This window comes from Cryptomeria japonica, chromosome 5 (genome assembly GCF_030272615.1).
Source record: "Cryptomeria japonica chromosome 5, Sugi_1.0, whole genome shotgun sequence".
Lineage (NCBI taxonomy): Eukaryota > Viridiplantae > Streptophyta > Pinopsida > Cupressales > Cupressaceae > Cryptomeria > Cryptomeria japonica.
Window position 1 is genome coordinate 107,886,841 of NC_081409.1, and position 12,547 is coordinate 107,899,387.

The window sequence follows — 12,547 nt, forward strand, 5'->3', positions numbered from 1 at the left end:
TTCTCTATTTATGCTATGTTAACCCTAAGTGCAAGATGCTCAATTTCCAAATAGGACAAGTCTTTAGGTACCCCACCATAGATTGTTGACAAAATTGGCACTTTAGTTGTCTCAATCATTATAATCAAGTGAAAAAGGAACAAGGATTCGAATATAAATTTTGAATTTGAAATATAGGGGTCAAATCCATGGACATACAATTAATCTAGGTTAGTTTTATGTTCATATATTTGACCCAAGATAAGAAAACAAAATATTTGAAGAATGGGTTGAATCTAAAAATATGTGATGATTGAATTTAGAAACAAATAATATCATTGACTAACTTACATGTGAAATAAACCATTTCACACACAAATTAATATAGTGAAGACAACTTCATCATTGTAAGCTCAAAACGTAAAAATGAAAAAAGGAAATATACAATTTTCATTCATTCAATTATAAATTGAAATATTAAAAATAATAAAATAAATATTATCTTAGTTTTGTTACTATTAGCATTATCTTATCCAATCATATGAAATTATTATTTAAAATATAAAAACATATTTAAAATTATAAATTCATTTTTCTTGGGTCAATACATCTTCTTGATTCCTTCAAATGCAATCAGTACAAGTTTGCATGTCTAGAGTTAATGGACAGCCACTGCTAGCATAAACCGCACACTAAGCAACATATTAAGCCTACAGAATGTCAATCAACTCTATTTAACACTTTTAAGCCTAGAAATCAAAGCTTAATGTATATGCTTTAAGCCATCAGCTAGTAGATCAGAACCTATGAAGTTAAACCATATCTTTTAGCCCAGTTGTAGATTACACTATTTATAGATTAAATCTAAAGTGGAAAACAATCTCTCGAACCCACCTTCCTGATCTCTCAATGCCTCTTTGTAATCATTTGGAAAACATCCACTTTGAAAGTCCACCCATTTGCGATCTCTCTGCATCTCCACTCTTAACCGAAAAATACATGTATGTAAACCCTGGATTGCGTACCTCGACTCAGGTTCGAGTAGACTATAGAGAGCAAATGCAAATAGTTGCCTTGTTCTATTGTCAGTCGGCATGCAGGCACACGTGCAGCTGGGTAAAAGCTTCAGGACAGTTTGGCGGATGTGCTGTTCACTCTTGTCCAATGAATCCCCTGCCTCCACATACACAATCTGGAACTTTCGCCTACCATGGTTTTCCTCCATCCTCCTTTCTAGTTCCTTCCTCACTACTTGTAAAGCATTGTTATTGCAATCTAAAGATAGATCGCACATTGTCAGCAACACACTCACTTCCACTTCTTCTTCTTCTTCCCCTGCAAACCTAGACCAAGACCAGTCTATCAATTGTTCACTATCACCCTCCACACCCACAAATCTGCTTCCACCATGAAATAGTGTATGCTCAACAGTGTGCAGGAACTCATAGTCATCATCAATCTAAGACATGCAAGGCGAGAAGATAAGAATAACAATTATAACAACAAGAATGTCTTTTAAACTAAGCATTTCAAGAATTAATCTTCATTAAACATAAATTCTGTCAGGCTTAAACAACACACTTTAAATTTTGATTTGTTTAGGTGACTCCTTGAAATCCAACTAATAGATGGATCCCCTATTAGAAAACCCTAAACAAATCAAAATCAAGAGTGTGCCAGACCCTTCTCTTCATACTCACCCCAATGCCAGACACAATCAAAGGGTAGCTCTGCCCTATTTGTTCCCACCTCTGAATCAGTGACGGTGATCCATCCATTTCTAGGAACAGTAAACTTTTTATCTCGACTAAGATGTCCACTGCCTCTTCGTCCAGTGATTCACAATCTGATGCCCTCAATGCCATAAGTGAACTTAAGTATCTGAACCCACCATTGAGCGTCTTCAAGTTGTTGCAAGCTTTGATGGTGAGAAATTTCAAAGATTTGAGCTCTCCAAAATTATCAGGAAGGCTTTTCAGGTACTCACATGTATCCATAAACAATGATTTCAAACAAGTCAGCTGCCCAAATGATTCTGGAAGGCTCTCTAAGTTTGAACAGCCACTCAAATTCAGAAGCTTCAAACCACATAGATTGCCAAAGTTCTTGGGTAATGCAACCAGTTCTTTACATTCAGCTAAAGACAAAAATTGCAAAGAGGATAGGTTGCCAAAGCTGTCTGGCAAAAGGGTAAATGCCCTACATTCCGCCATATTTAAAAACAGTAATGATTTGAGTTGTCCGAAGGTGGGTGGAAGGCTGCCCAATTTATGGCAATGGGATAGATTCAAAAATTGCAAAGCAGATAGGTTTTCAATGTTCTGAGGAAGTGCAGTGAGATTACTACATGTACTCAGGTCCAGTTCAGTTAGAGACTGTAACAGGCCAAAGCTTGTTGGAACCTTCACCAGTGCATTGCAGCCTTCTAAGTCTAAGTACTCCAGAGAAGATAGGTTGTCAAAACTTTGAAGCAATGCAGGAATCTTTGCAGAATTTCTCAAAGATAAGAAATGTAAAGATGCTGGCAGCTGCAAAAGAAAAATTAGCTAAATCAATATTGTAAAGCTCAATATCTAGCAGCACAAAGGAAACTAATTAAGGAAACTAATTAGCTAAAACAATATTGTAAAGCTCAAAGATATTGAGAATTTTATAAAGAGAGCTGGCACTTACCTCATCAACATTCTCACTATCTGCCCCCTTTAAAACGGACAGTCCTTTGAGTTGTTTGGGATGTATAGGCAAATTCCCCTGAATCTCTAAGTACTTTAGACTTTCAAAACTGTAGTGGCATATCCCATTCACCTTAATAGATTTTGGGAGTCTCAAAACTCTCAAAGAAGAGTGCATGAGATTCAGGCTTTCTGCTTTAATTTCAAACTCATCACTAACTGCAGAGCCTGAAATTCCAATCCCCTTTATATTCTGCAACTTATGTTGAAGTATTTCCAATTCAAATGTCAAAATTGATCCTAAAACCTAATGAAAATCTATTTTTACAAGGGTATAAACAAAATCAAATACCTGCTGTAAAAAGTTAACAAATTTAAAACTTGAACCAGAAATACCTGCCCATCTTGTAGAGCATCCTGCAAAGATTTGAGCTCCAAAATTCTATCTTGTTGGGACAACCATCTTCCTCTTGCCTTTATCATATCATGAACTTTTACCCTCCTATGCCTCTCCAGATAAAACTGGGGTGTTTCCTCCTCAGTTCCCCACAGAAAGGAATGGACTTGTTTATCATCATCATCAATACAGAGTTTTACAAGTGCAGCATCCTGAAGCACTTTAAGTTGGACCTTACCAACAGCCACACTGACTTCTTTTGTTGGCCTTTTATCAAAAAAGCAAACAATGTCTAAAAAGGCCTCCTTAGAAAGATCGTCCAAACTTTTATATACTTCATCCACCACACGTCCAACATCTCCACTAACTGCTACAGATTCCATGAAGAATTCCTTGAGAGACTTAACTTCAGAGGCCCTGGAAAGATGCTTTTTAAATTTGTGCCCAATTAGTTCTATAACTAAAGGAATCCCACCGCACATATTCACAATTTCCTCCACATCTGTATTCTCTATGCCTGTGGGAAGTGATGCATTGGCACTGCCTAGAGCTATTGTACTTAAAAGCTTTTTCGATTCTGAGGGGGAAAGCAAGTCTACTTCATATGGAATGCGCAGAAAACCTGTTTGTGAAAGCATGTCAGTCTGATCAAGCTTTCTGGTTGTTAGGAGAATCCTCATCCCACTGGGAAGGCAGGACAAATCAGTTGGCAAAAGCTTAGCGAGGTTGTTTGATTCGAGGGCATTGTCAATAAACATGAATACACGACCACCCTCTTCTTTAAAAGCCTCTGTTAATTGCTTCTGACCTTGCACATAACTGTTCAATACTACGTTCCTTTGCCCAAACAACTCCTGCAACATCTGCTCCTGAAGCTGCTTGATATCATCGTTGGAACAGTTCTCATCCATGTCGACTCTGCAATATTTGTAAGCCTTAAGGTCCAGAGTCTTGAGCACAGACGATGCTAATGTTGTTTTCCCAATTCCTCCAAACCCGTAAATTACAACAGCTCTCTTTGAATCATCAGTTGGATCCATCTTCAGAAGCCTAATCACTCTGTCTTTTGCCAATTCTCTCCCAACTGAAATTTCCACCCAAGAAAAACCCCAATAACTTGTTTTATATATAATTGTAGATGCAATAAGATAAGAGAATTGATGTACAATTGGCCAAATTGCCATTTATAATCCATTACGTCTTATTCGTTGTTTTGGTTGAGCTTAAACAGCATACTTTAAATTTCAATTTGTTAGACAGTTCATTGGAAATCATACTTATTTTTTCGAAGACTTACTTAAATTTCAATTAGTTAAATGGTTCGTACTTATTTCTCCAATAAAACCCATCTATTAATGTGGTTTGAAATCAAAACTCAAAGTATGTCCTCTAAATCTAAATTGTCAAATTTAATATTAAAATTACTGTAATAGTTTGCCCACAGATATTTTTAACAATTCAGTACCTGGTTGAGGATCTTGTCCCTGTGTTGGAGGAAGAAAGAAAGGAGTGTTGTCCAAAACACCATCCACAGCCCCAAGGGTGAAATCTGTATAGGTATTTCTTATCTGTGACTCGAGCTTTTGAAGATCCCCAGCATCCACCGAGGCTTGGAAAAGCCTATACAGTCATGGAAAACATGACAAATTATTAACCAACTGAAAAAAGAAGCCTTTTTCATTAAAAAAACCTCTTCTCGTTACTCTATAAAACGTAAACAATTCTGTAAGGATTTACCTGTACAGCCTCTGAGATTCCATTTGTGTGAGGCATAGAACACAGCCGCCAAAAATAAGGTTAACTGCTTCATCAAGCTTGTGTCTTTCAGCAGGGATATGGCTATCCAATTGCTTCACACGCCTTGCCAGAGCACATAAGCATCTCAACAGCTGAACACAATGGTTTCTATTATCAGAAAGCTGTTCTATTTCATCGATCAAATATCCCACCACGCATACCCCTGCTGCCAACTGCTGAATCTGGGAAGCGCCTTTCAAAACCTCAGAAACCACTTTCCGAGTTTCACGATCATAACCAGGTTTGGAGCCCACCTGTTCAAAAAGGAATGATTTTTCATCACCCAAATTAAGAACCAAATTCTATATACAAAGTTTGAGGGACTACTAATACCATTACACGATTTCTGTCTGCACGCTTCATCATCGTCACCACCAAATCACTCTTCAACATCTTAACCACTAAATCCTTGCCGAAGTTTGTGTAGGAACCAAACTCAGAGGAATTACCCACTTGCTTTGTAGACGTTTTCTGTTGATCCTGCAAAATTTTCTCAAGTTTATATATATGTTCCAGTCGGATTTATCACAAACAAACAAAAATTTAGAAGCTGAGGGACCAACAAATTGTTCTTACTCTGTTATTTTTAGAGGGGATTGATTGAAGACTTTGGTCCACAATGGAGATTAAGAGGTCCAGATGAGTAATATCTTGCACAATTTCTTCAAGACGCCCCAAATCCGTTGCAATTTCGTTTTCTGAGGAACAATTTGCAGAGCAGCAATTGTTGCCCATGGCGAGAGAGTAAAGAGAGAAACTGTTTGTGGGAGAAGTTTAACAGTAGAGAGAGATGGGAGAATGAAAAAAACCATTAGAGGAGAAAAGAGTAAATAGACAACTTATATGAGATAACTTCTAATTTGAGTTTGACATAATCAATCCTATTCCAGTTATCATACGGCTAGTAAATCGGCATTTAGCGGACAAGTCCTGGTTGAACATACATTTATTTATTTAATAAGAGGAGATTTCATTGCAGGCCTCTCTCATGAAATTTTTTTAATACAAATATTTAGAAGAGAAAAGTCTATATTATTATTTGATTTGGAAGAAATTAGAAACTAAAAGTTGAACAATTAAAAACAATCTTCTAGACTATTGATACCTTTATATTATCATTTGATTTAGAAGAAATTAGAAACTAAAAGTTAAACACTTAAAAACAATCTACTAGACTATTGATACCCTAGGAATCATTCTTAAATTCTTTATTTTAAGTTATTTAATTATTTTATTTTTAATTAAAAAATAATTATGTTGAAAGATATAATTTAAAATGATAATGTTGTACAATGAGTTTTCTATTTTTAATAATTAATAAACACGGTCAAAGATGCATTCTAGATGTTGCATGGATGTAGCCCAACATTATAGGGGTGACATCTAGTAGCTAGTTTGCATCTTTAATGGTATTTGACCATATTTATTGATTAATTTGAAAATTAGAACACCAGTTTTTTTTATTTTCAATTAATAATAAATAAAATCAAAGGTGTTTTAATGGTATTTGACCATATTTATTAATTAATTTGAAAATTAGAACAAGAATTTTTTTATTTTCAATTAATAATAAATAAAATCAAAGGTGTTTTAATGGTATTTGACCAAATTTATTAATTAATTTGAAAATTAGAACAACATTTTTTTTTATTTTCAATTAATTAATAAATAAAATCAAAAGTGTTTTAATGGTATTTGACCAAATTTATTAATTAATTTGAAAATTAGAACAACATTTTTTTTATTTTCAATTAATTAATAAATAAATAAAGTCCAAGGTGTATTCTTGTTCAATTTGAGGAGCTCACCACATCCATGAAAGAAAAGCAAAAAATCAACAACAAACAAAGAAAACAACATGGGCATATTTCCATTTAGAAGATTTAATTTCATGTTGAATTTGATTTCCTTTTTATTTCAATTTTATAAAGAAAAAAACATGAACATGTTTTCATTTAGAAGAATTAATTATTATTTTATATTGGATTTGGTTTAATTTAAATGAACAACTTTCTATTTTGGTTACCTTTTAGATTTAATATATATTCTATATAGATTAATTTTAAGATATACATGCTTGTTTTTATGTATTGTATTATCATTTATAAAATAGTTTTACATATATTTTAGAAAAGGTAGTTACATTTTAATAGTTTAAAGGAAATGAAGATTAATGCAAAACACAATTACAAACCACTACATAGTGAAAGCAAGAACACTAGGACCCTCTCCATACATTGGTGGGATTTGAAGTGTCCACATGAACCATCATTATCATTTTTTTAAAATTTTCAATAACATCAAAAATAGGAAAAACAACAAGATCCATCCAAGAGAATTTGCCAAAAATTGATTAGCTAACAATCTTACATGAAATATTATAATATGATTAAAATAAAATATTTCTTATTTCTTATAGTTTATTATTTATTGTATGTCTACATTCAATAAATAAAACTATGTTGATCTCATTTCTTATGTTATCAAAATTTTACATTTAATAATTAACATTATATTAATCTCATCCCTTATGTTATCAAAGACTTTACATTATATAATTATGGCTTTGAAGATCTATATACTCTCCAACTTTAAATTTATAAATAATAGAAGAGAAAATAGAAGAAATAGTTCAAAAATATAATGTTTAATGAACATAACTATTTTATATATTTAAAATTTGCATCTTTCTAATTTCGATTCCAATGTCCCATGTTACTATGGACTATTGCAATTGGTTTTTCTTACTTTTTATTATACTATTGTTTCTTCAATTGTATTTTTTTCAAATATAATTAACTAAAAAATTCTACATCTTATTGTTCCATTTTATGGATCCACTATCTAAACACAATTTTTTAGACTTTTTTTTTAAGTTAAAATATTTTATATTTTTAATTAATTTATAATTATCTAAGTTGTAATATTTTTTATTTTTTATTTTTTATAATATAATATAATCACAGTTAAACATAATATAATAATATTAATAATAATATATTAAGTAAATTTAAAGGATTAAATCTAGTTCTAAATCTTTAAAAACTTTTTAAAGATTAATATGATATATAACATAAAAATAATAAATTAATAATATTATTTTAGTTGGCTAGGTTATCCTCATATTATTTAATAATATAAAAAAAATGATAGTAAATAGTATTATTAATATAATGAGAAAAATTATATAATAGTACAAGTAATTTAATAATAAAAATAATTATAATGTTATAAGAATAAGAATAATATAAAAAATTATCATTAATAATATAGTACTAATATTTTTAATTATGTATTAATAAAAAATAACTGTAAAATAATAAATATTTTAAAATTTATACTATAATATATTATAATATATGTGTGTAGGAAAAGCGGATCGATGGAACTTAAAATGTGAAAAAAAATGAAGTTCAAAGAGGCTTGCTCACACACCCACAGGACTTCTTGGTGTAAGCTATGGAGTCATGAAGGATGACTCAGCTTCCCAAGGTTGGTTCCATGGTTCTCTATCTCACAAGGTCCTTCAAACCAATGTCTTTGCTCTCAGATCACTGAGCAAAGTGGTTTAGGGATGACAGATGCAAGAACGAGGGATGCTTTGGTTGATTTTATTATGAAATGCATCCTAAGCTATGCATGATCTTACAAATGCAATAAACTAGTTTATAAGATGACAAGATTAGTAGCAATACTATCCTAGCATGATATACTAGTCTATGATTAAGCTAAATGATAAGGAAAATACTCTAAACATGCATATTTAGATTAATTCCTATTTAAAAGAGAGGCTAAATGATGAGCATAAATGAGATATTAAAGCTTGCATGGATTTGAGTATAAGTATGATGCTAAAGACTTGGATATATGAAAATGGAGGAATGAGAGCTCTATTTATAGCAAAAATAGGCCAATGGATGGCCAGGATTGAAAGAGTTAATCAAGGGTTGAGTTTGAAAGTTGGGAATCCATGTTTGCAATTCTCACCAATGAAATGGTGACAATTGTTAACATAAGACTGGTTGAGAGAAGGGGTTGGAGACATTAAATGCCTGAGAAGACCTCATGGTTACCTTAGGGGGTAAGGGTTAAGGTTAGGTTAAGATTATCCATTGGATAAAGCTTTTACCCAAAGGATAAACTCTTGTGCAAGGTTTAAGGGATAACCATGGTCAAAGCAATAAATGCTTGATGAGACCCTTGGGTTAGATTGAAGGTTGAGTTTAGAAAAAGTCTCTAATCATGCAAGGGGGTTGAGTTAACCATTAATGGTTTGGAAGAGAAAGTTGTTGGAGATTTGAAGCCTTTAATGGTTATCAAAGACTTTGAGGGTTTGAGAAGTGACTTCCCCTTGCTTAGGGATGTGACAATATTTAGGAGATGGGTTAGGCTAATTTAGAAGTGATTAGAAGAATCTAGAAGAGGGTTTAGGATGCAAGTGGGAGATGTAGGAAAATGCAAGTGGGTGAGAGATAATAGGTTTAATTAAAATAAATTGTTTTATTTTAATTTGGTTGCAAGTGGAGGTTTTTAAATAAATTAGATTTATTTAATTGGGATTCCCTATTTAATTAAATGTAAATTTAATTAAAAGGTTTAGAAGAATAGATTTAATTAAATAAAATGATTTATTCAATTAAATGACCTAAAAGGGGTTAATTGAATTTAATTAAATAAATTGAGTAATTTACTTAATTAAATAGAGGAATGTGGATAATTTAATTAAATTAGATTTAATTAAATAGAGAAATGAACGTAAAATATTCATTTAGGAATATAGTCATTTTTATATGTCTACATTTTGCTCCTCTTTGAAGTGACGTGTGTGCACATGTTAATTCAAAGAAAATGATGTGTCGCTAAAATTTGATTATGATCAGTGTTGTTTTTAGATTTTCATGCCGTGCCCCAGATTTGATGTGTGATGCCCTAGATTTGATAAATGATGTTTGATAATGCCCCCTCGGGAGATGAATCAAAATTTGGAAAATTTGATTTGATTTGATAATTGTGTTTGCATTGTAAAATTTTGGCTATGTGGAATGCTAAAATTGATTCATCTCCTAATATTGATGTGTGCGAGGGTACGAGGAAGACCACGAGCGAATTACATGCTCAATCCCCTAACCCTAATTTTATTTAACCCTATAAAAGGGGAAAAGTGCACTGTTTATCTCATTTGTGCTTGTTGACCTTAGAGAGAGAGACTTTTGGAGAGAAGACAAAATGCCTATTTCGTATTCTACACATCGATTCGAGCGTGTTCAGAGGTGTCAGAGGCCTGCCGCGTATGGACCACTGATAAGTCAACCTTTTTGACCCCTTTTTTATTTTTTATTTTGTCATTTTTGGTCATGTTTTGAATTTTGGCATGCGGTTTTTTCGTTTTAGCGCATAGGGGTCGTCGGTTAGCGCATACGAAAAATTTCGTAGCGCATAGGGTTTTAGATTTTGGGTAGCATCCGAAAACTTAGGGGAGCGCATAGATTTTCTAGGTTAGCGCATAGTCGTTGATTAGCGCATTAGGGACACAGGGTAGTGCAGAGGGTTAAACGGGTAGCGCATCGGGTAAACCTAGCACTTTGGGTGCATAAGGGGTCGCATAGGTAGGGGTAAGTAGCGTGTAGGTTGGACCTAGCGCATAGGGTTAGATAGGTAGTGCAGACACGGGATAGGTTTAGCGCTTAGGATAGATTAGATGGCACATTGGAAGAAACAGATAGCGCATAGAGTCAATCTAGCATGTGGGGTAGATAGGATAGTGCGTGGAGAAAACAGGTTAGCGCATGAGTAGGATTTTAGCGCGTAGCTAAATTTAGTTAGCGCATGTGGTAGGTTTTGCGAGATAGGATGATTTGTGAGTGAAGAAAATTTATAAGATAAGGTTCGTTTTGCTGGGATAGGTGTAAATTGTTCATTTCTGTGTCTGTTGTCATGGTTTTGATAGTTTGTCCAATATGAGTGCTGATATAACTTGGTTTGATTTGCGATTTTTCAAGTTATTTATAGATATTAATGTGGAATTGATATGAACTTGATTTGATTTGCATTGTTTCAAGTTGATATATGTGGAGCTTGAATTGTGTTACAAGCTGATATGATTGTGGAACTTGAGTTGTTTGACAAGTTGATATGGGTTGGAAACTTGAGTTGTGTTACAAGTTGATGTGATGTGGAAACTTGAGTTGTGTTACAAGTTTGATATGATTTTTGAAAACTTGAGTTGTGTTACAAGTTGATATGGATGGATATGATGTAGAACTTGATTACATTTTCAAAGTTTTCAAGTTTTTTATGTGATTTTGATTTTGGTATCTATGTTTTGATGAGGAAATTGATATTGGACTTGTTTTGCTTTTCGACAGGAGCGATTGGGAGTGGTTCAGTCACGTGAGCGGTTCCCTAGATCATGGGCATTGATACCACGGTTGTCACAAACTGATCTAGAGATTATTGATAGATGCGGCCTGTCTTCCCTACTAGATATGCCTCGGTTTACTGTGAACCAGGATTTACTTACAGCACTGGCAGAGAGATGGCATAGTGACACGAATACCTTCCACTTTGCCACAGGTGAGATTACAGTGATCCCAAAGGATTGTTACCGGATCCTGTGTATACCTGTAGTAGGTGCACTATTACCTTATGAGCAATCAGAGGAGGGCAGGATAGAGGCACTTCGCCGGATAGTTCATGATGACACAGTTTGGGGATATGAGATCCCTTGGCAGGAGTTTTTGGATTTGGACTGTGCGCCTCTTCCATCGATACTGGTAGGATTTATAGGTGGTTTCCTATGTCCCGACCATAGGTCGAAGGGACTATCTGTAGGATGCGGATTGGTGCTGGAGGAGATGGTGACACAGGGTCACAGGTTCGCATGGGGATCGGCTATGCTAGCCCACTTGTATAGGGACTTGCATGAAGTAGTATACCTAGGTTACGGTAGTTTGTCAGCTAGCGTGACACTTCTATAGGTATGGTGTTGGGAGCACATTCCCGCAGCTAGGCCACTGGTGGATAGAGATAGGCCTGTTGGTTGTGCATACGCATATGGATACAGGGGGTTAGTTGTCCAGTGGAAGGTAGGCAAACTTGAGCATTGGAGGAGGGTATTAGATGACATTGATACGGTCATCTGGCAACCTTATACAGATTGCGAGGTATGGGCTGAGGATGGGCTGGAGATGCCATATGTCTTCATGACCCGATTTTTGATAGGGCGGACCCTATTTGTGATCGAGAGATTTTTGGTTACTAGAGGTTTGCGGCAGTATGGTCGTCAGCAAGGGATACCATAGGGGACCTGTTTGTATGCGCGTCGGAGGTAGGATATACCAAATTGGGGTTCGACTATTGACAGTGCAGCGGTCGTAGAGGAGTTTTTGCAGTTAGTGGGCCAGATATGGGACTACGCCCCTGAGATACTAGATGTTGGTATGATGAATGAGTTTGCCCGATTGTTCAGATCTCGTGCCGTGGCTAGGATATCAGATCCAGCGGAGATGCGGCCTGCTTTTGATGATGATGAGGATGAGGGAGGTGGAGATGGGGATGAGGAAGATGATGGAGGAGGTGGAGGAGAACGATGAGGGAGAGGAGATCGGGGGAGGAGAGGAGACAGAGGTAGAGATGGTGGTGATAGAGGGGTGCGGGTGGAGAGAGTAGTTCGACGAGCCGTGATGGATAGAGGGAGAGGAGG

The 12,547-nt window shown here is 34.8% G+C and overlaps 1 protein-coding gene across 3 annotated transcripts; it reads right to left on the bottom strand.

Annotated features, from left to right (window-relative positions):
• Nucleotides 1-551: 551 nt before the first annotated feature.
• LOC131067233 (disease resistance protein RPV1) lies at nt 552-5,687 on the bottom strand. Of its 3 annotated transcripts, none has more exons than XM_058002203.2 (8): nt 5,422-5,687; nt 5,185-5,325; nt 4,786-5,099; nt 4,514-4,668; nt 3,048-4,132; nt 2,653-2,910; nt 1,680-2,507; nt 552-1,438 (listed from the first exon to the last, which is right to left on the bottom strand). In XM_058002203.2, exons 1-8 carry the CDS (start codon nt 5,578-5,580, stop codon nt 827-829), a joined length of 3,552 nt encoding a protein of 1,183 aa, XP_057858186.2. In that variant the 5' UTR covers nt 5,581-5,687; the 3' UTR covers nt 552-826. The 3 variants fall into 3 exon arrangements, with proteins under 3 accessions (XP_057858186.2, XP_057858182.2, XP_057858175.2); XM_058002199.2 differs by having other exon boundaries at nt 2,653-2,904; nt 5,179-5,325; nt 5,422-5,686; XM_058002192.2 differs by having other exon boundaries at nt 5,179-5,325; nt 5,422-5,686.
• Nucleotides 5,688-12,547: the final 6,860 nt, after the last annotated feature.

What these genes read in the sequence shown, in the direction of transcription:
- LOC131067233 (XM_058002192.2), bottom strand. Translation starts at nt 5,580, where the DNA reads ATGGGCAACAATTGCTGCTCTGCAAATTGTTCCTCAGAAAACGAAATT. An exon ending in TCCCCTCTAAAAATAACAGA is followed by an intron (nt 5,326 to 5,421) that starts GTAAGAACAATT and finishes AAAATTTTGCAG; the next exon opens with GATCAACAGAAAACGTCTAC. An exon ending in CAGACAGAAATCGTGTAATG is followed by an intron (nt 5,100 to 5,178) that starts GTATTAGTAGTC and finishes CTTTTTGAACAG; the next exon opens with GTGGGCTCCAAACCTGGTTA.